We start from the raw sequence: 23,438 nt of genomic DNA, 5'->3' as shown, positions 1-23,438 counted from the left end.
CTTGTGTTTGGGATTATACAAGGTACACCTGTATTTTTTACATCACCATTGATCAACGAATATCTCAAAAATACTTTTTTTTTTTTTTTTTCATTCAAAATAGATGTATGCCCTGTCCCTGACTATGAATCTGTGGGCCTGGGTTCAAATCCCAGTCTGAGCAGTCCTTGTGCAGCCCACCCAGTTGTTTATCCTTCCTTTCAGGATGGTTGATAAATGGGTACCTAAGGAAGGTAGACGCTGGTAACCTGGATGTTACACCAATGCAATACACCAACCCTGTATTGGGTTAAAGGGTTCTCTCCCACCACGGGCCCAAAAGGTCAATGGGACAGAGATGAGCACTGTGGCCACGCACAGCTAAAGCATATGCTCCCAACTTTACATTTATACATCCTACATTTTACAAAATCATGATAATCCTGATTTATTAAATACCCTCAGACAATTGCCTTAAGCTCCCCTCACTCACCCAGGGCACTGCCACTGCCTGTTTTTGATGTGAAGATGTGTTTGACATGCCCAGTTATGATATATGGCAGGATTTTCCTTTATTAACCCGTCCGCTGCGATTGGCACAATTTGCCTTCACTGGTAGCCTGGTAACACATATTCCCAGGTCATTCTCTGCCTCTGTGGTGGATAGTGAAGTGTTTCCCATGTGGTATTGGTATGCTGGATTTCCCCTCCCAAGGTGCATGACTTAAATTCTTCATTAAATTGTAGCAGCCACTTTTTGTTGCATTCCTGTAGCTTGGTGATGTCTTCTTTCAGGAAATCTGTAGTCATAGCCTGCCTTCAGTACTCACCTGGATAACCCTATTCTAAATAGAAGAACTGACCAATCCAAATTTTATTATGTTAGAAAAAAACGACAACCGTTCACATTAAGCATTTATTTGAAAACTTGATAAGTGACCACAATACTTGGGGCTACCGAGTCTTGCATTAGGCACACTAGACTGAGAGTGGGCCATAGAAATGTCTCAGTGTGGCCCTTCTTTCAGCTGGTAACCTAAGTCAAGGCCACAACTCAAGGGAACAAAGAGATAACAACTGTTGGCCAGAGAATAATCTAGAAGTAGGTGCTAAGGCATTATCATATTTTTCATCCAGTTATGACCATGAGGGGGAACAAGGCAAGAACAGATCTGACCTAAAAGTCGAGTAATGCTACAATTTATGATAAATTCCTCAGGACTGTATTACAATTCCATGCTGAGCTCAAGAAAATCTATCTTGAAACTAATGTTGACATGAGAAATACAATCTGTGGGAAGATAAATCAATCTGATGAGTAAATATTCCAGCTATCTTACAATCAACATGCCCATAATTGGATGTTTATAAGCCACAATAATATTCTACCATTCTAAGAGCCTGAATATTAAAATGATTACATAGCTTCTATTAAACCCTTGGCCTCCTATTTCATCCTGTGGCTATTGATTTAGCAATGGTACTTGACATGTCTTTAGTAGTAAGTAGTGGTAATTATATAATATACTAGGATGAAACATGCCACATCACAAGGGGAACATACCTTAACCTAAAAACACCTTGACAGCTGAAAGAGGGTGTGTGCACCTTTACACTGTGTGATCATTCACAAACATCTTTTAAAAATGGCTTTCTTAGAATTGTATTAATGATGGATTTTAATACTATCTGTATCAATACACAAAAGGTAAGCATTAAAACTTCTCACTCATATTAAAAGTATTTTCATGTTGAATCTGCCCTGACTAGATCCTATGACAACCAATGTCACTTACACTGCATAGCCATTTAGTTTTTATGGCTTGTTCTTTTTAGGACATTCCTCTCCAGATAAAGACAAATGGAGAGTGTAGATGAGAGCCAAGACACCACATGTGGCGGCAGTACTCTACTACATGATGGTGAACATGAAAATGAGAAATTTCAGAAAACTAAATTTGTAAGTGTTGGAGGGTTGGAGGAGTTGGTCCTGCTGGCAATAGTAACTGCAGCTTACTAGCATGTGAGAAGGCAGGTGGACAAACAAGGAGGACTGAGAGGAACAGCACTTGCAAACTTTTTCATATATTCCTTCTCAATGTCCTCCTCAATATTCTTCAAAAAATGCTCCTTCTTCCTTCACTTTCCCATCTTCTTCTTTCGTTCTCCTGATGACCCTGTGAAGAAAAATTACATTACAGTAATTCTGCACTGTGCTTCATTAAAAAGAAGAACCTACCCTAAGCTGGCATTGCAGAGGCTCATTATTAACACTTGCACATTTATAATTTGTTGCCTATGTTATGCAGTGAGACTCGGGATCAAGTAGGTGGAGGACGTCCTTACCACAAAACATCATGCAATGAATGACTGATTATGCAGTAAGATGCCATCTATTTTTTTTTTAATATATTACTATATTCACTTAGTTTTTTGGGGTGATAGATATTTTAGAAACTGATCTCAAGGTCTTGATTATATTTTGAAAAGGTTGTATAATAGTTTTTATTACTACTATTATTAATGGTGGGTCAAGTGACTTAAATACGCATTATTTACTATAGTTCTCACCTCATAGAAAAATGCTTCTGCCAAAAAGTCAGGTTCATAGAAGCAAATATTAGGAAATCGAATGCTGAAGAATTTTCTTCCATTTTGCAGTTAAAATGTCTGATGACCAAACCTGAATAATTATTTGTGGATTTACTAGCAAATAAGTATGAGTGAAGCACCGACTGATTGGTGATAAGCTTCATAGAGGCACTTTTTGATAGATTAAGGTATCTCTTTTATAAAATCATTCGTCAGAATTACTGAGTAGGATGATATTCAAAGGAAGTTTTCAATGATTAAAGTGGAGGTATGTAAGCCTCTAAAGCCTGTATTAATTCTAAAAGGCTGAAAAACACTTGTGAAATTGAATTCAGAATAAGATTTGATAAAATACTTCTATGAGGCAGAAAATGCAGCATTTGATGCATAAATTAAGACCCAACCATCAGCCTAACAATAAATTTACCAACATTTTATGTGAAAGCCCATACAAAAGTCACACTAACATACATGTGAATGGTGGCGAATTCATTTTAAGTAAGAAGATTGTCTAGTCCAGCTGGACATACAGATAATTGCATCCTGACATCCTGAACTTGGATTAAGGTATTACGGGGAGGGTGGTGGGAGGGGATGTGGTTCTACTCGGGCAACACAGTCACATCAAGGAATTTGGTTGTGGAAGGTCAGATTTGTTTTTAATTATTACTATTAAGTTTAGGTAAGTGAATTTGTGAGTGAATTTTCATTATCTGGTTTCAATGTGGGTGACAGCCAAATTTTCATTATTTTTTTTATCAGTATGTACATTAAAATACAAAAGTAAATATTTCTTTAAAGTAATGCATGAAGTTGTCCTCATAGTAGCACATATTAATGAGTCCCCATTCATGGCTTTTATTTCAGTTATCTTCTATACTTGATTGTGCTCCTTTCCTCTTAGAGAGGGAGGATGTGGACAAAAGTGAAGCATTGGAGCGACAGTGCTGCGTGGTCTTCCTGATGCTGTGCTGCTGTGGGGCTTGAACCCACATGGCAAGGAAGGCAGTCATTCACACTGATGAGTATCACAGTTCTTTTTATAGATCTTGTGCACCCCAAAACTTTCACATTCCTAAAAAGCATCACTAATATGTTTCTGCATGGAAATTATTCTGATTTTTGTTGACTTAACTCACTGTTTAGTACAGGGCTGTTGAATTACATGGAAGAAAATAACATGTGCACCAAGGTGTTTGAAAAATTCTTGTACCTTGTATTATGAAAAGTATTTCATGTAATTTAATGTAACATTTGAATATTGTTGATTCATATGAAATTTTTCATGGGTGCTACTGCATTAACATGATATTGTACAATCACCTGCAGCTAACGTTGAACTGGGCTTGTTGTCTTATTCTTATTAATGACATTTATGGAAAACGTATTACGAGTTACTGTGCACAGCTGTGACCTCTGAAATATACTGACCTGGGTTTCAAGTTGGTGACATCACAAGAGTGGGTGGATTTTTAGGTTTTCAATGCATTGAAATGTTATACTCTTACCCAACATTAGTGAACTACCAGTATTATTTACAAAAACAGTCTACCATCATGTTTATGGTACATTGCTGCATATCATGAGCAAAATTTCATTCCAGTATGACTACACTTATATTAAGATAATGGAAGGGAAATGAATGTGTGAAAAACATTTTGTCTCACTTTTTTTTGCTTTTTTGCTTTCAGTCACTGTTCGAAACTGACACACACTTCTGATTCTCTTGGTATGTAGCATGTACAGAAAGGTAAAATGTTGGTGGTTAAAATTGGCAAAGAAGTAAAACTACTGCAAACTGGTGCTGTAACAGGTGAGTGTGGCCTCAAAAAGATCCTTAAGAGACCAAGTGTGCTCACCCAGCGCAGCGCCAGTTTGCAGCAGTTTTAATTTTTGGGGGAATTTCGACCACCTGCTTTTTCCTTATTGGTTCATGTTACGTCAAAAAAATTTAAAAACGTGCTGATTTTGAGTGACTGGAGAGTCACAGAGTTGAAGCAAAAAAGTGAAAAAATGTTTATACACTTACTTTTTCTTATTTTCTTGATATCAATGCAGTCTTACTGTAATCAATTGGTCCTCATGATATGTAGCAATGTATCATAAACACTATGGTAGGCTCAGTTTTCCTAAATACCAACTGGTAGTTTGCTAATATTGAGTAAGAGTACAACATTTCAGTGGACTGAAAATTTGAAAATCTGCGTACTCTTCGTGATGTCATTAAATAGAGGCCCAGGCCTTCTATATCTATATCTATATCTATATCTATATCTATATCTATATATATATATATATATATATATATATATATATATATATATATATATATATATATATATAAAATTTTATTAAAAGATCTGTTGGGGTATTTAAGGCTGCCTCTGTTTAACGACAATGTTCAAATGTTATATTATTTGTTATATTATTTTGCAGAGTTCATTGTATCTTGATTTGAATTCATTATGACACTATACAAGGGAGTATAAAGCTTAACACATTTTTCTGTAAGGTAACTGAATAAAAATTCTGAAATTTATTTCTATTGAAGTATGACATGTAGGTAAGACTTTACCTGGTGGTAGTGGTGGTAGTGGAGGTGGTGGTGGGTAAAGGGTCAGGGTCATACCTGGTGATATGAGTAGTGGTAATGGGGTCATTACCATCACTGGCATAACTCTCCATCACACTGCTCATCTCTTCCACTTCTAAACCTACAGAGAGGAGACACACGGGTTGACTACCGGGGAAATGGGCTACCAGTGTTAGCAAGACTCCACCTCGGAAGCAGTACATCACTTAAGTATCAAGTACGGAGTTTTTGTCACTCTCCTGAAGAAGACTGAGGCGGCGGCTCAGAGGTGGGTCTTGCACTACTCGGGCAGGTGGGGGGGTGGGGGGAGGTGGAGTGGGTGCAGCAGTGTGTCAACACTTGGGAAATGTAAGTTACAGATCAGGCAAGTGAGGGAGGGAATAATTAGTGGACAGACACACCAAGGTTTTCTAATAACTTTTACTATATACTATATCTATTGGGAATATTTGATAAGACAGTGACTTTATGGGCTAGTGCAATTTTTTCTATTGCACACTGATTGGATCATATGCAAATAAAAATTCAGCTCACATAAAAATTATATATAGATATATACACATACATACATTCGGCCTGCCTTCTCCATCTGTCTGATCAACCGCGATTTGGAAATAAAATGCAAAATCTTAATCATTCTGGAGAAAGATGTTTTGAAGTTCCTGCGTGCAGCACTTCCCTGCTAAATATGCATGAAATATCATGCACAGACTAATGCTGCAGAACCATGGCATACCCAACCATGCCAAGCCATGTCCACCTTGTCAGTAGATGCTGGTTTAACATATTCATGGACCACCACTGGCACACATTTGGAGATGCATGCAGCTGGATGCCTGATTTTCTGCTGATATATGTATGGGTTTACATCTCCGTCCAGAACAAGCCTCTTTCATCTGGGAACAGATCTGGGATCCAGGAATGTTGATACTATTTAGACGTCACTTGACATCGATTTGTCGGTAATCTAAAGATTATTTTGTTTGTAACATTTCACAAAACAATGAAGCCATCCTTTGCTAGCTCTGAATTATTTTCTCTCGTCCTGTTCAAATTCTAAGAAGCATTTATGAAGGCTATGTAGTTTCTCATGAATCATGTTACTACACAAGAACATAATTTTTTAATGCACTGTGTCCAACTACACATTCTACACTCCTTCTGGAGTAAAAAGTGCTTTATCAGGAACTAAAGACAGCTGTTTTGCTGCTGGTGTCTCTGGTTCCTGATGAAGTGTTTTTGAAGCCAGAAAAAGCTTTGACTGTGTGGCTGGAGGACATAATTATGGTGCCTAAAAGGGTTCCAGCAGATAGTAACTTGCGAGAGTATGTGCCTCCATGACACTCCTGAAAAGATCTTGAAGAGGGTGAGGGAAAATAATACAAAGCTAGCAGAAGTTGGTTTCATGGTTTTGTGAAGCTTTATAAATTTTGAAATCTTATGATTACAGAAGAAGAAATAGTATCAATGTTACTGGTAAGCTCAGCTAAATGTGGTCACTGAAGGAGGCGAATACCTTCATGAACAGATCTTTAATTGTGGTGAAGCAGGATTGTTTTAGAGGATGCCAAACAATACATATCAACGTAAAATCAATCTGCCAGCTGCAACTCTAATTTTTGAACCTCCGAGAGCTTCTGGATTGCCAATAGGCCGGTGGCAGTCCATGTTAAGGCTAAATTAGTATCTACCAGTAAAGAGGCAGAGGTTGGCAGGACTTGGTACACTGTGACTCAGTAGCATCAAACTGCATATGTTTCTTGTGTGTACCTAGCAGCCAGTGCCAGGAGCAGGAACTTGAAGTGTTCCTATTCAAAACATTCTGGATGCTTTGTTTTGTTTTTATTGTGGGTGGGTGGGGGGGTTGCTGTAGGTCAAAAGCACGGATAAGGCGGGTCGACTGTATATATATTATATATAACATGCAAAAATAATTTTCCTTGTAAAAATTCCATTTTAAAACAATCTAACAAAGTTTAGCACCTATATCAATCTTTGAGGTCAGAAAAATCAATCATTTATCATTACCTGTCACTGACTGGTATTTAGTGACTCTTGAAATTACTACTATTATTATAATGATCATTATTTATCATCATTATCATTCTTACTTAATCATGACAGGGATTGATGGATTCAGTTAATTTAATATACATATGTACTTGAATCTGTATATATGGCAACTAAATTTCATGAATGGAATGTGAACTAAATATAAGTTACATTTATGAGAATGGAGATGAAATGTTAATATGATCTAAATTCTACACCTCAGTCACCTTGACATTTATTTTGTGTACATAAAAGAAGTACAAAATTTATATATGAATAAGCCAGTATGAATGTAAGAACTCAGACAACAGAAAAAAAACTGCTGTGCTGGTCACTGTGCAGCATACAGAGTGTTGGTTGTGGTGCAAGGTGGCTGGGAGAGTGTAGAAAATAATCTAAATAAAAGCAAATGAACAATTGGAGTTACAAGCCATGTAAAAAAGGGAAAAGGGGGAATTAAATCTGGAAGTGCAGTATAATTAAATAACAAAAAAAATATTAGGGGATAAGTTTTGTAAAGGTAAAACAACAGGACAGGAACAGTCACAGGAAGTAGCACAGGAACTAAGGCAAAAGAAGGAAGAAAACCATACACGCACACGCGCACACACACACACACACACACCATTGAGTTTGGGAATTATGAGCATCACTGCATTAAGCTTGTATTGATATATATATTTCTAGAGTTCATTGAAATCTAACCTGCTTGACTTTGACAACCCCTAGATTATTTTTTTTTTATATCTGTACTTTCTTGTCTTATAAATATAGTACTATCAATAAAGAACTCGGCACTATCTACCATGCAGGTCAAGTCCATAGCACTCGCTCACATACACTGTCATTTATCTAAGGAAACAAACTGTGACATGCCACTTGTATCAAACACACTAAACACTAGAGAATATAATCACACACACACACACACACACACACATAAGGGTAAAATAAAATACAAAAACAATTAGTATGACAGAAAAATTAATTTGTAAAAAACGTGGGCACTATCCTGATGCATGAGGTTTTGCATCAATGTAACCTCGGCCAACCCTTTTCCATAACAGTACAGCCATTACAGGTTTTGACCCTTCCTATGAAGAAGAGATAATGTACAGTACAGTTTCCCTCAGGTTCCATGCCCGCGTTAATTATTGCTTGCTCACCATGTAAGTGAAAATTATGAGGAGAAATGTCACCATAAAAATGTGTACTGATGGCATTATTTTGAATATTTACTAATAGTTACTTGATTAAAAATTTATAGCTTCTATTGGGAACATTTCTCCTCAGTAACTGCCATGAGTGGGATTCCCACCACCATGTTAGTGGCCCACTCCCAGCACAACAGATCACCACAAAGATTATTTTCTATGACAACAAAAGCACCAGGAGAACAAAAGATCACCGCCACCACAAAATACAAAGTGGATGGGTGGGTCTCTGCCAGTCTGTGAGCCTGAGCCATGTGATGGCAGTCACCAGAACCAGCCCGTACTCAACAGGAGGATTCCCCCTCCTGGCACCAGTCATGCAAAGGGTAAGGAGACCACTTCCAATACTGCCACAGGAGTAGTAATAAGATAGGATTACAGCAACAACACCAAAGACGTAACTGAAGACAACCAGGGCACGAGCAGCAATGCAAAAAGCACACAAAGATTTATAACCTGGCGCCTGCTGCGCCCCCGCTCCACTGTTCGGCTGCACGACGTCTGGTGAGCGAGGCAGAGAGAGACTCGTTAGTCAAGCACTGGACCGCATCGCCAACTCAACAATGTAGCAGATTACATAGTTCTCATACATAAGGGGGGAATATCAACAGCACTATATACACAGTGATGCATGGGATAAAATAAAATTACATAATACTTAAAGCCCCACAGATCTACAAGAGAAGATCCATGAGATACATCTTACGAATGCTTGTAGACAATAGGTCAAACAAATTAAATTCTAGATGATAAATACTGCAGTTGAAAATATAACTAAATATTACATATGGTAACAAAATAAAATACTAAGGTTGCTGGTTGGCGTGACGTCATGCGGACACAGCATGCTGAAAGAGAACTAAGGCTGGAGGAGTGCAGAGTGCGGAGACACACCCAGCGGGCTGTGCAACACGTGACGCTTGGGACGCTGTACCTGATACTGTGTTGGGCTCCAGGGAGGGGGGGACAGGCTCACAGGGGCCGCGCAACCCAGGGGGCGGACCAGGGGGATGGGATCGGGATTGAGGAGGACTGGTGACAGGTCTAGGTATTCGGGACGTGGAAGGACTGGAGGTAGAGGTGGTGGAGGTGGAGGCAGAGGTAGAAGATGTGGCAGAAGGAGATGAGGAACTGGCTTGGACAATGGGCTCCCCTGTATCAAGATCAACTTCTATTGTATGACTAGTCACGACAGTGCGGCGAATGACACGAGTCACATTGCCATACTCGTCACACACTTCAGTTTCCACACTGCTTGGTTCTGATACAGAAAACCCATGTTCCTGTGTCCTCTCAGGATCGGCAACAATGCGTGTCTGAGTTACCCGGCGGATGTGAACGTTCCCTTGCTCGTCAACAGTCTCATCTTGAACGGAATGTTGTCCTGCATTGAATCCCCTGATGTAGTCTTCAAGTTTCTTTTTGGCATCAGGCCCAGTGAAGGTAACTTGATGGGCTTCTGGGGGCAACTTTACAACTCTGGTGACTGAATGAGAGAACCCAGGCTCAGAGGACGGGCCAACTCTCTCAGCTGCTGAACCACTACTGGTGTGCATGTACTGAGTGTGGTGCATATCACCTTCAAGAGGGGGTAATTCTCCTTCAGGTAGGTACATGGAAGATGTCATCATGTCTGGAAACTCTTCAGAAGAGGCTGCCAAAGTGGTGGAGCATCCGCTGGTGAAAGAGCCGGACATTACAGAGTCGGTGTCATATTGGTGATAGATGGCATGAGTTGCCTGAGATGAGGTCAGTTCCAGGGAGTCAGCGCTGCATTCCATCAAACCATCTCTGGGAAGCGGCCGTACATGCTCACTACCTGAACTTATGTCAGCATCTCGGCCACTGGAATCATCCCTACCCAAACTGTCGATGCTCGTGGCCATGACATCACGCCGGCAAGGGTCAATAGAGTCGGTAGATGCTGACATGAGATCTTGTCCTCTACGGCGACCCTCAAGGGAGTCCGCACTTGTGGTCATGGGATCGCGCCGACTTGCCATATCAATGCTGTCAACACTGGTGGCCATGGGGTCTGAGGTGCGTGCTCCCACTTTTTCCAGGGAATCCTGACTTGTTTCTCGAGGGAGTTTTTGTCTTGATGATGCTTCGATACTATCAGTGCTGAGAGCCATCACATCCTGCTTAGTAGAAGAAGTGGCTGCTTCAGGAACTGTGTGGTCTAAATCTAATTCTGGCAGCTGAGCCTCCTCTAAAGAGTCAGCATCTCCCTCTTCCCTTCCCACACTGGGAGTTCGGTCAGCCTGGCTGCTTCCACCACTTACAAGATCCTGCAATTTAACTCCTTCATATGTAGCCTTGGACTTGTCAAACTTCTCTACGTTGGTTTGGGCTTGACGTATTATTTCGTCAATTTCAAACATTCTCTGGTCATATTCCTCACCATCGGCAGATACTCGACCAGGCTCTGATAATGTCTCACAGCTCTCAGATTCAGACACTTGACTTTCATGACCCTCTTCAATTTCTGATAACATTGCCTCTTCTTCTTTAGCTTTCGTTTCAGTCTCCTCAGCCACTAGACATTCTTCCTCTAACCTTTCAAATTCTTGGAGTGAGGCAAATGATCCAACAGAAATGTCATCACCTTGTCCACTCTTACCCTCTGGTTTCCTCCCATTTAGAGATTCCTGTGAACCTGAACTTGCCCTTCTTGCTACAGCTTCTACTGCAACTGCTCTCTCAAGATTCTCAAACTCCTGAAGTGAACTCATCGACACATCATCATGCTCTCCACTACGAGTAAAAAATTTCCTTCCAGCTAAAACATCATACTCCGGAGTTGAGGACAATGAGGAACCCTTTGCAACGTGTGAAAGATCTTTGCGCTCAGCATCTTCTCTCTCTTCCTCAATATCTTCTAGAGGCCCAGAATACACATGTTGCATGTATGGGGGCTGAGAATACTCAAAGTTGGCAACATTACTTTCTTCAAACTGAAGCTCTAACCAACGTCTCTGTTCCTCAATGGTTGTGTCTGCTTCTTCACTGCCATCATCAGAAACCTGACTTTGAGAGTCAGAACTCTTTGCACCTTTTGTGTCAAGCTTAACAGCCTTTAACTGGCTAGGTATAAGAATTGGTGATGTATGAACCTTTTGTTCTGCCTCAATTTCCTCCTCTTCCTCTTCTTGTATTTGGGACATTTCTAACATGCGTTTCTCATGCATCCTGAGTGTTTTTTCATATTCTAAAAAGTCGTCAATGTCACCAGCCTCAACCATTTCAAAAGACTCAAATGGAAGTCCTTGTGCAGTGTCATCAAGGCAGTATTCACGACCTTGCTCTGAGTCAGTTGAAGATGATTTTCGAGAGGCACAGGTGGAGGCTGACTCTTGGGATCCAGGAGTGGCTGGGATATCTTGGCCACTTGTGTCTGGCTCAGCATGTACCTGGCACTCTGGAAAGTCTTCCTCTCTTTCAAGATCTGGATAACAATACTGACTGGGCATGGGTAGTGTGTGTTCTGTGACTCTTATGTCTGGAATATCAACACTCAGACCTGGTACTAAAGACCGAGCACCTTCTTCTCTCTCCTCGTAAGTAGTAGAAAATATAGCACTAAATCTCTTGTCAACTTCTGTAAACTCTTCGGGTTCATCAAGAGACTGGGCGGCTATGTGAGAAGGACGGGATGAAGGAACATGACCTGGCTCTGGTGTTTTTGGCCTTTCAATGGGTTCTTCAATGGCTAACATGCTACTCATTTCAGCTTCTGGCTGTTCCTCCAAAGAATACTGTAGCTCTGCTTCTGCCATATCTGAATACTCGCTCTCTCGCATCATTTGACCATACTCTTGGTCAGCTTCAGTTTCATAACACTCTTCAACAATTGAGACTTTCTGTGGGCCCTCTGAAGGGCCAGCTACAGCTCCTGATGCCTCCTGAACGGGGGGCACCACAGGGGCTACAACTGGCCGCATACCTCTTACTTCATCATCGTACTCTGGCACGTAATCTACTTCAGTGGGTCCATTAGCGTGAAAAAACTGCTCACTCTCTGTAAGTTCTGCTTGAGAGCGTGTCTCAGATGTTACCTGTGTGCACATCGAAGCTGTGTTTTGATCTGATGTTGATGGAACGGATGTCGCTGTAATTGTTACAGAATGCAAGGCCATGTCTTCATCGCCAGTGTCAGTGGTCAGAACACCGCTATCTGTGCGAGTAATTTGGTGTTCAGCGCCTCTGCCCTCAGATGATGATGTCATTTGCTCTGACACACCTGAAGCTGTCATACTAGACTCAGTGGAATGTGGACTACGCTGACCCCTTTCTTGTTCTACAACAGTTACAACAGACATATCAGATAGAGTGCTTTCTTCTAAACTAGATGCTACACTCTCTGTTGCAGTAGACTTCTTTGCTGCAGCAATGGGTAAAGGCTCTGGGTGAAATGTCATCTCTAGTGATCTTTTCATCCTTGATGCAACATGGGGCTCACTGTCTCTTGCTTCTTCTGACTCAAAATCTCCTTCATCTGACTCCACATCAAAGGGACTTGGTAGGTCTTCTGATTTTGGAGTATCAGATTGCACTGTTAGCTGTGGAACTACAGAATGATGAGGTTGAGTAGAATGAGACTGATCTTCCTCCATAATCTCTTGATCTAAAAGGTCCATATCTCTCTCAAGTTCCATGGCTGAGGGCACCAGTGTCTCAGAGGCCTCACTCAGCTCTACACTAGCAAGATTCCCTGAACTCTCCGAGTCTATTGATTTCATGGAATCTCGTGAACTCATGGAACTTGCAGCAGTGCGATATTCACGAGATGAGGATGAGTAACTAGAATACTGTGATGTGTCCTGTGAGGTGAGTGCAGTGTCATACTCTGAGGTGCCAGTGCGCTCCGACAGTAATGCTTCCACATCAGAAGAACACGGTCTACTGGCAGTACGACTATCTGAGGTTCCTCCCTCCGCTGTGAAATAGTGACTCTCCCCTGAACTTGAGCAAGCATCAAAATCTGTTCCCGATCGCCTGCTAAATTCTTCTACGTGTGTTTTTTTCCTCATTACTACTTCTTCATGGCTACTACTAGATCGTTCTTCATACCTTTTTTCTACTTCTCCTTCCCTAATTTCTGGCACAATTTCTTGCCTCAGTTTCCCCTCAATGGAGCGAATACTTTCAACAGTACTTGACTCTTCCATGCTTTCTGTCATACTTGATTCCATGTGGGCCTCTTTTTGTGACTCGCTGCTCTTTTGATGCTTCACCTTTACAGAATCATCTTTTGCATCAAAAACGTCTGGTTTATCGGAAGTCATTTCTTCCTTGAACATTTTTTTTTTATCCTCATAGTCTTTCCGAAATTCTCTGGTCAGGTCTTCACTATCCATCCATGAACCTTTCCTTGATCCCGGCTTGGAAGCAGATTTTGGGCTGCAGCTCCTAGCCTGGTCTTGGCCTTCTGATGGCGCTTTGTGATCGGATGCTAGAGATGCCTGCTTCACTGCCTCAGACTCTTTAGCCAACTCTGTCACCTCTTCTACAATTTTCCTTGCAGTTTCTTTAATGTCACTATCACTAAACCTAGCTACTTCTTGAACTTCTGACATCTTCCGCTCCCTAACCACAATCACAGGTAGAACAGGAGTTTCAGGCAATTCTTCTATGGTATCTATGGGTCTTTCAATTCTACTGATATCTGCTGTTTTTAGGGTGTCTAAGGTTTTTGATATCATTTGAGTAGCCTGATCATATTCACTTGATACAACATCATCAACTGTATCGTGAATGATTATGGAACTCTCACTTTCATCAGCTTCTGACGGCTCCCTGGCGTACCTCTGGGTGTCTTCCTCCTCGGTCATTTGTCGCAAACGCTCCATGTGATGTTCAATTGGGGAGAGTTCAGCTCCACTAGATCGCAAGTCTTCATCTGTTATTTCCATGCTCTGCTGATACTGGCTTCCTACAAGCTTTCTGTGTAACAATTCAGTCTTCTTTGCAGTCACAGACTCTATCAGTTTCAATTGTTTTTCATCTACTTCATCTCCTAGCTGCTCCTGAATGTATTTTTCAATTTTTGATGTTGTTTCAGCAGTAAATGCAGACTCAGGGATGGGAATGGGCAATGGTGATTGGGCAATTCTATCAGCGGCATCCTCGGATTCAAGTGGAAATTCTTTTAACGTCTGTGATGGGGTGACAAGAGGGGATCGTTTCACAGCCTCAGATTTTACTTCCTCTACTATTTCGATTGCAAGTTTCCGTGCCTCTTCTTCACTCAACTTTTGCTTGCTTGACTCAGCAGATGGTTCTGGAATTGCTTTTTCTTCTGATTCCTCAGATGACATATCTCTAACATGCTGCGTTTGGTAGGACTGTTGGACAGGGATATCCTCTACAGTCTCGGACAACACCGTTTCAGATCGTTCTTGAGACACCTCCCACACTACTTCTTCAATGTTTTCTTCTGGTACTAATATTGGGCTTGACAAGGGACGGGGTGTAGGGGCTTGAGACACAGGGGCTATTGTATCTTTTGGAGTCAATACTTTGTGTTCTGGACTCTGATCCTCTGCTGAAGATGAAAGTTCCTCTGAAAATATGTCAGACTTCATACGCTGTTTTATATATGCCTCAGCCTTTTCTTTTGCTGTCTTTGCACTATACACCTTAGGTTCCTCTTGGTCCTTGGTTTCTAATTGAGTTGTAAAAGTTGTGATTGAGGTAGTTTTGATGGTTGAGCCATCAGCCATTGCAGTTTCTTGAGTTTTTGTTTCCTTGATGACTCTTTGCTCTTGGTCACCTTCTCTAGTGGTTTTTGTTTCCCTGACAATGGTCTCTCGAGTGTCCCCTAACTGGCGGGACTCTTCAGTAATGTCTACTGTTGTTTTATCGCTCTTGAGCACTTCTTCGGGCTCCTCCTCGGATGTTTCCTCAGCTCGGGTAATGTCTTCCTCGGTCATTTCATCTCTAGAAGTGTCTTGATCGTCAGTTGATAATGTATGGACGGTTTCTTTGGCTTCAGAAGAGCTTTCAGTTTTTTCCTCAGACTTTGAAATTGATTTTGAAAATGTTCTACTGTGGCTATCTATCTTTTCATGGACTATTTTTGCTTCTTTCTCAGAAGTTTCTTTTTCCCTTTTTTCAGTGGAGGCATCTCTTTGTGTTACTGATTTGCCTAAAGCCCCGACTTCAGATGTTATTTTTTCTTCTTTTTTCTGCATTTTTTCCTGGTGCAATTTGGAAGACTCTGTCACTTCCGATCGATCTTCCACGCTACTAGTTTTGTCACTTTTAGATGTAATTTCTGTCTTGAAATCTGTTTTCGATAGATCATCTTTTTTACTTTCAAATTTTTTCTTTACTTCCTTATCTTTTTCAATTGTTTCACTGATTTTACTTTCTCTCTCTTCCTTCTTTTTCAAAGTACTTGATGCAGACTCTTCTGATACAACCACTGTCTCATCATATTCCTTTGAAGATCTCTTCCATGACTGACTCTCTTCTATTTCCATTGACTGCCTCTTTATTTCCTTTTCAAATAGAGCCCTCTTGGAAGACACATCCTTATATGCTATGTCTTCAGGTGAGGGTAACTCTGCTGACGGTCCTTCTGTTCGTAAAACTTCAAAAGGACTGATAGTTCTCTCTCTTACTGACTCTGTGGCTTCATCAATTTGTTCTGTTCCAGCAAAACCTGCATTTTCATAATATCTCGGGTCATCTACATGAGCGAGGTACTCTGTCTCAGAATCATTGCTTTCTGCTGATGAGACTTTTGTTTGTTTAACTTTTTGTTCTAAAACAGTTCCATCTGTACCTGTATCTGTGTCACTTTCTGTTTCACTTTTCAACAGCTGGTTGTTTTTTGACTCAAAGGACTGGGATGTAACAGTCTCCCAAAACTGTTTGCGCTCAGAATATGGCTTAATGTCCTCAGTTATGCCTACTTGTTCTTCTTCTGTAATGCCTTCAACTTTCTTTGACTCTGGTTTTGTTTCAGTAGGAATTGCTCCGGTAAAGATATTGGTTGCCTGAGAGTATGTGCGTTCATGCCTCCTGCTTGGCCTACTACTGGGAACATGGGATTCACTCTGAGAGCTCTGACTGTCCTCTATATTAACAGAAGTTGTGCTAGGAAGTTTTTGTTGGAATGAGGCAGAGGATGAGGACTGGATGCTCTGGGAAGGATGAGGGAAAGGTGAGGGTGAAATGTGCGAGTGTCCGCCTGTCGTCTCTGCAGATGGCTTCACCCCGCCCCCATACTCTTTACGTTCTGTAAACACCACTCCCACATCTAGAACAAGAGTTAGTAGCACACTATTAGTAAACATCACACACTCTTGTTATGGCACACATGGCTACATGCTGTCAGGCAATTATGGTTGTGAGATGTATGATGGGAACTTATGATCTGGGGAACCCACCAATCTAACCAACTTTCACACTCCTCACACTCAACATGCATATTAACGAGATCTACACATTCACAATGACTGCTACTTACCAGAAATCCTATATCTGTTTGTGCCTGTCTACTATAACCTATACTGAACATTAAAAATGTTCTTAGATGAGGAAATGGTGTTGACTGTACCCCCATGTTACGAACATTCGTGATGTTCGATAGTCTTGATTCACAAGTGATGCCGCAGCATTTTGTCAATGCCGGGTCACCAACAAACTCCTTTATTTAAAGGATGAGGCCATTTAGGTATGACTTCAGAAAAGATTTAACTTAGTTGTCGATAAGCTTTATGAAGATAACATTTCATACAGAAACATTGACATAAGCAAACGTTTTCCCTGGACCCAACACGTTACTACATAACATAATGCATGCCGTCACTGTTATCTGAAAGAAATTAATAAATGTTAATATTCACATAACTGAAAGGGGCAAAACTTTAAACAAAATCAATCTTACAAAACAGCAAACAATAAAACTGTCTCGAGAGTTAGTATAACTGCTTTAATAATTACAATGCAGTTGTTAGTTGTCTATAGTGCTTCACAGGATGTGGCTACACCACCACAATACCTTCAGAGTCAGACTTCTTTGAGTTGGTTTGAAAATAACCCTTATGGCCCATAGCTTCCCCTGGTAAAGACACTTCGCTACCAGAAGAGGCAGGTGCATGAGTACAGTGAGCAGCAGACTGCGTCTGTACATCTTGTGCAGCCTCCTGCACTGCTTCTTCAAGGATCTCTGCTGCCAGAAAATTAGCCTTACGAACAACCTTTTCATCAGCAACTTGGGTTTTCAAGTAAAGGTTCTCAAAACTGGAGCACATTTCAGGTGGGAGCTGTGTCTTGGTAGTGAAAGGGTCTCCAAGAGAATAACTCAGTTGTGCTGTAGAGGGTGTATCCTCACATTTTGCAGCTGCAAGGTCTGCTTTGTCATATATATTTTCATAGCTGGATGATTTATCAAGCTTATTTTGGCTTTGCCCATCATCACTACCCTTTTCCTCTGCCCCACTGTTCTTAATCTCTTCTTCCTCAGCCATACTCTCAGGTAAAGTTAAATCTTTCAAATCAGTTACATCCATTGGGTGTCCCATTTCCTCAAGCACCTCCTGTTGTTGCTGGAAATACTGCTGTGCTTCAGGAGAGGAACTGACGACCTCTGGTTGAAGCAAGCATAGTGGAAAGGTTGTGGGTCTTGGCCCACTTTTGATTAACTCTCGACGAAGAACAACATTACCCAAGACATCACTGGATGGTCTGGTGTGAGAATTTTCATTAGATTTTACCACAACCTCTGAGCTTTTATCTTCACAAGTCTTGTTAGGCTTGTTGACATTATCAAGCTCATCTACATTCAAATTGTAACTTTCATGTGACCCAGAATTCACATCCAACTTTGCTTTGGTGTTAAGTATTACATCATTTGCTTTGTAAGATCCATTACAGTGCTCAGAGTCCCCATCTGTTTCCGTAATATTTTCAAAAACAACAGCGTCTTTCTTTAACAAGGCAGCTTGTTGGCTAGACGTGCCACCCAGAACTGTAAAATAATACCCAAACCCTTTCATCTCAGAAACAAAATACATCAAACATATATGTCTGTGTAGTTATATTTGTATGGTCTTGTGTGGAACTTTCTGTATGGTGATAGCTATCCCTATGGGTATATTTGGGATGAAGTTTGGTCAGTGTGATGAATGATGGCCTACATAAGAACCACAAGTGAGTTCCATACCTGATTCCGGTTGTGTGGCCTGAAAAGCATCAGGAGGTATGGGAGGATGAACAATAGAAGAGGCAGGAAGAGATAGATTATTAGAAGGAGCAGTAGCAGCACCAGTGGCTTTTGGCAAGAATTGAATTTTGTCAGAGTTTGGAGGAGAACTGAGATCAGCTGCAAGTCGGTCAAATTCGTCCTCAAGGCTGTCCCGATTATACTCTTCTGAGTCTAGCAGATCAGAGAAACTTTGATCAAGCTGGTTTGCAGTGGAGGGGCTCCTGTCTTCAATGGAGCCAGCTTCAGCTGTTGCATGCTCAGTTTTGTGGGGTGCTTTTGTGTCATCTTTGGTCCAAAAGTCTGAATGCTCAGGTTCTGCAAGATGTAACTCTTTCATCATCTGCATTACCATTTCTCCTACCGATTCAATATTTGAAAGTATGTCAAGACCCAATACGTTAGCCTCAGAGTCATCCTCAATTTTGCTTTCTTCTATAACTTCCTTGACATCATCTAATGTGTTCAGAATTACCTTAATTTCTGATCGTGCTGTTATTGGATCTATTTCTTTAGATTTCACTTGCTCTTGCAATCTGTTCACTTTATTAATTATGTCATTGACTTCCTGTACTAAGTAGGCATTGTTTTCCTCTTTATCAGGAACGGGAGGAGGTTCTAAGAGTTCTGCTTTCTCATCTACAGCTTCTTTATCCTCAATAAGGTTAGAAGCAGAGGTGTCTCGCTCAGTGTGAGAATCTCTCATTTCCATTGGTGTTGTTATGTCAGTGTCTTCAGTGGCCTCAATAGAGAACAATCTTTCACTAAGTTCCTGTCCTGGAACGGGTGAGCTGGGGACCAGGTCGTCATCCAGGTCAGGGGCTTCGTCTTCTGTCCGGGTATCAAGGATGTCCTGGTCAAAACGGACACTGTCTGGGGATACTTCTGTACTTGTTCGGTCAATTTCGGCATGGTCTTCACTAGAATTTTCTGTGGGTGATATTGGCCCTATAGATATCATGGCACTGCTTGTATTGAAAGTTACACTCATAGCACCCGCTTCTTCTGTCGCAGCAAATGGTGCAAAGCTTTCAGACTGCAGGGAAGCAACTGAGGGAGAGGCCACAAGATGGCTAACAGTACTAGCTTCAGCACCACAAACTAAACCTTTCTCTAATAAAATAGAATCTGATAATTTAGTTGCAGAAGATGGAGATACATCAAAGCCCTGAGGTTCAAAATAATTAGAATCATGCAGATGAGAGGGATCAAGATGTAAAAATGTTTGAGATTTATTTTCTGAGGGATCTTGTGAGGATGAAGCCTGGGGCTGTTTGGCAGTGAGAGAGGGTAAATTTGGACCAAGAGGAGAGGATAAGTGTGTTGAGGCAACAGCAGGAGAGGTAGAGGAAGGTTGTGAGGGGAGGGCAACACCCTCGTTGGTGTCCACTGCAGGGAGCATGGAGAGTCTAGCCTGCATCACAGTCTCAGTTAACATGCTGTCTACACTTTTCCCCTCCCAGTCCATGCCTTGTGCTTCAGGACAACCACCATGAAGGCCACCGTCTGAAACACATGAGGGAAGAAGGTCTGTAATGCCTGGTGACAAGAAGCATCATCAGCAGGCACTAGCCTTTCATTTTGCTATGGCCACCATTTACTGTGTGAGGTGCTAAGCTATTGGTGTGTAGCAACACATCCAACTGTTTATTTAGTTAGTTTGTCAAACATTCCTCAGAATTTTAGTATGGTTAATTATGTTAAGTCACACAGAGAAAAGTTGCTAAGAAGCAGCACAAGTACTATAGCAGCAAGCTAAAAGCCTGCCTTACCTCGCACTTGAGCCATGAGATCAAAGTCATCTTGTGATGGCTCACAGTATGATGAATATGTGGATGCCACTTGTGGTCGAGTAAATTTGGGACTGGGAGAATGCAGATCTGAAGAAGCTTTCTGCAGGTGATGTACACCTCCACTTGGAGTTAACTGATCAGTAGACTCAACAACTGGAGACTGCACAGCTCCCCCAGAGGCATTCAGATATGCATTTTTATGCTCCACAAATTCACGAATGCTTCTAATCTCTATTGATTCCTTGCCTACTTCTGTAGTTTTGACCAAGAGCTTAATTTCAGCTTTAATAGTTCTGGGCTCATCATTTTCCGCTTGAATCTCTTCGTCTTCCCACCGTGGAGAATCACGCATGATCATCATCTGTTCTTCCCCTTCATCACTACTAGATACACGACTTACTTCTGGTCCTTCAGCTGCTGGTGTAATATTTTCCTGAGCTGATGCCATAGAAGCAGCGTCTGCAACACTTTTTGCTGGACCACCAGGATGTTGCCCTGTGTCTGGGTCAGTATTTATACTCTCAAGCTTAGCAATTGGGGTTGAAATTGAAGACAGAACAGGTCTTTTAACTTTTACTCTTATTGGAGCGTCACTTTGGATCTGCTTCTTTGTTCCTTTATCAACACTAATATCACTTTTAGTCATATGTGATCCTTCAAGCTCTACTCCTGCTTGATTAGCCTCAGCTTCAATTTTGAATGCCATTTCTTCCATTTCAGCTTCCTGAGCTAACACCATGCTTTCCAATACTGCAAAATCTGCTTCCGTAAGTTTATTCTTGCCATCAGCTAGGGGAGAGATAACCAAATGTGTGAGCAGCTACAGCGTTCAAAAGCAGCATGAAGGCGTGTCAGTGGTGCCTCGTGAGGAAAGGCACACTTATGAGAGTTGGTGTACACACTGAACTTGACATCATTACTGGGTAAACAAAGGGTGTGGCTTGGTGCTCTTGTGCCCACCTTCCACACCTTCCAGCAGCTTCATGCCAATGCAACTGAGTCATAACAATAAATAAGAAATATAATATCCATACTTTTGCATTAGCTGACATGTTGAACTAAAAGTATGGCAAAAGAAAATGCAGGCAATCACTTGTGGAAGTAAAAATAATGACAGACTTGTTCTGGAGTGACTGTGAGAGGACATCAACCTGGGGATGGAAAGGGTTGGGGCCAAGGAGGAGGTGAAGGACTGTATGGTGGGTCTGGCATGGAGTGTGGGTGTGAAGAAGAAACAGACACAGTGATGAAGAACAGACAGGACAGGTGAATAAGAGCCATGCATGAGAGGAAGAAGTCTAGATACCTGAGCCTGCCTTGGGGCCTGAAGTAGGGTGGCTGGAGGCAGCTAGAAGGAAAACAGGACTGTTAGCCCTTCCCATGACTCCTCTACAACCACCAAACCACCCTTTCCAACACTGCGAGAAGGCCACACACACAAACTGGTTTCTTTCAGTTGTATGAAAAGAACAGGAGGTTTTCTAATTTTGGAACAGGGTCAGTAGTATTAAGGAACTCTCTTGTGGATCTTTATAATTATGGTCTATAGTTTTATATGAAAAAAAAAAAAAAAAAAAAAAAAAAAAAAAAAAAAAAGGGGCAAATGAATGCATATAACGTCTTAAATGTCTAAAAGTATGCAGGGAATGAATATATGAGATAATTTTCATCTGAATTGTTTTTGTGTTGTGTATGTATAGCATAAAATAAAATTAAACATATTGGACAACTAATCAATAGCTCTGATAAATAATGTAATCAACATACCAATAACTTAAGTAATATATTGACAACAAGGTCCACACCGATCTAGTATGGCATCCCGTATTTTTGGACACTACTGAGATACACACAAAGATTCATACAGAGTATGCAGACAAAAGATTCTCAGAGAGTACTGGTAGGAGGGGTGGGTAAGGCACGCACCAGTTAAACAGAATCTACTGCTAATGGTAAGACTGGTATTTATGCAATAACAACTATTTGGAAGACTTTTGCTCAGGAATATGAGTTCTGGTTGACAATAAGGAAGGAACCAGCACTGGAACAGTCCTGCAGGGGTCTTGCTTGCTGAGTAGTTGCAGGGTATTAAGTCAAACTCTGATATAAGAATACAAGGGATTGTTGGAGGTTGGAGCAGGCTGTAAAATTCACAGGCTTGTATAAATAAAAATCAATAACAGTAATAAATGGTATGGTGTTTCTATGCTTCTGGATGAGGGTGATTGTGAGGTGAAAAATGATAATGTGTATGAAGGATGTTTCTCTCATGTTCTGGGGTAAATAGACTACCTCTCATTCATGATTACCAAGACAGAACTGTAAAGGATCGTTGTGGTTTGAGCGTTCATATTCACTGATCAAACATGACCCGTTGCTGGAAGACATTCACTGAGAATAAAAAAAAAAAAAATAAAAAAAAAAAAAAATTGCAGGTTGCAGTACAAGCAATGGAAAATGTTTGACTCAACTAACTTGTTTGTATTGCAGTTTGTTGTCTTCCAGATCTTTGTAACTTTCTTTAAAAAAATCTGTTAGTATTTTGTTATGTGCACCTGAAAGATATGTATAAAAATAATCACGAGAAATCTCATTTGTAAAAGCACTTATTAAAACTGTGACAGTCTTTCAGACATGTGGTACACTTGTTGTGAGCTCTTGTTATGCTGGTCATGCTTTTTGGTCAAATCAACTGCACTCAAAATTGATGAACCCAAGTATTTCTATACTCAGTGCTGATGAGAGTGAGGTCCAAAGTGAGTACTGAGTTTTGTTGATTTCTCTATATATTTACAGGACAGTCTAGAGGCACTGCAGACTGCACCTGCCCTATGTTTGGTATGAGTTGTAACATTACAGTTGTGTTCATCCAACAACCCTTGCAGTGCTGGTCTGGTGCACTGGTGAAGGCCCAAGTTCACTGTGGCAAAATACTAGGGATACATCAGGTGGAGAGGGAGGTTAAGATGCACTGTAAACATGGACAGACAGGTCTGCCC

At 41.1% G+C, this 23,438-nt stretch overlaps 1 protein-coding gene across 50 annotated transcripts in view; it reads right to left on the bottom strand.

Moving 5' to 3' along the window:
• Positions 1 to 881: 881 nt before the first annotated feature.
• Positions 882 to 23,438, bottom strand: part of LOC126981009 (ankyrin-3-like) — a 224,740-nt gene continuing 202,183 nt past the window's right edge. For 29 of the 50 annotated variants that reach the window (XM_050831562.1, XM_050831570.1, XM_050831588.1 and 26 more), the window contains 5 exons: positions 21,746 to 21,787; positions 18,608 to 20,152; positions 9,365 to 16,699; positions 5,147 to 5,285; positions 882 to 2,156 (listed from right to left, as the gene is read on the bottom strand). In XM_050831562.1, the coding sequence (XP_050687519.1) occupies positions 2,087 to 2,156; positions 5,147 to 5,285; positions 9,365 to 16,699; positions 18,608 to 20,152; positions 21,746 to 21,787 (9,131 nt within the window). In that variant the 3' untranslated portion in view covers positions 882 to 2,086. Of the gene's footprint in view, positions 2,157 to 5,146; positions 5,286 to 8,886; positions 8,932 to 9,364; positions 16,700 to 17,443; positions 18,413 to 18,607; positions 20,153 to 20,418; positions 21,229 to 21,745; positions 21,788 to 23,438 lie in introns of all 50 variants that reach the window. The other 21 variants (XM_050831566.1, XM_050831574.1, XM_050831591.1 and 18 more) reach the window with 13 other exon arrangements.

This window comes from Eriocheir sinensis, chromosome 46 (genome assembly GCF_024679095.1).
Source record: "Eriocheir sinensis breed Jianghai 21 chromosome 46, ASM2467909v1, whole genome shotgun sequence".
Classification (NCBI taxonomy): Eukaryota; Metazoa; Arthropoda; class Malacostraca; order Decapoda; family Varunidae; genus Eriocheir; species Eriocheir sinensis.
Note: the sequence above shows the minus strand (reverse complement) of the source record. Positions and strands in the feature narration are given on the sequence as shown.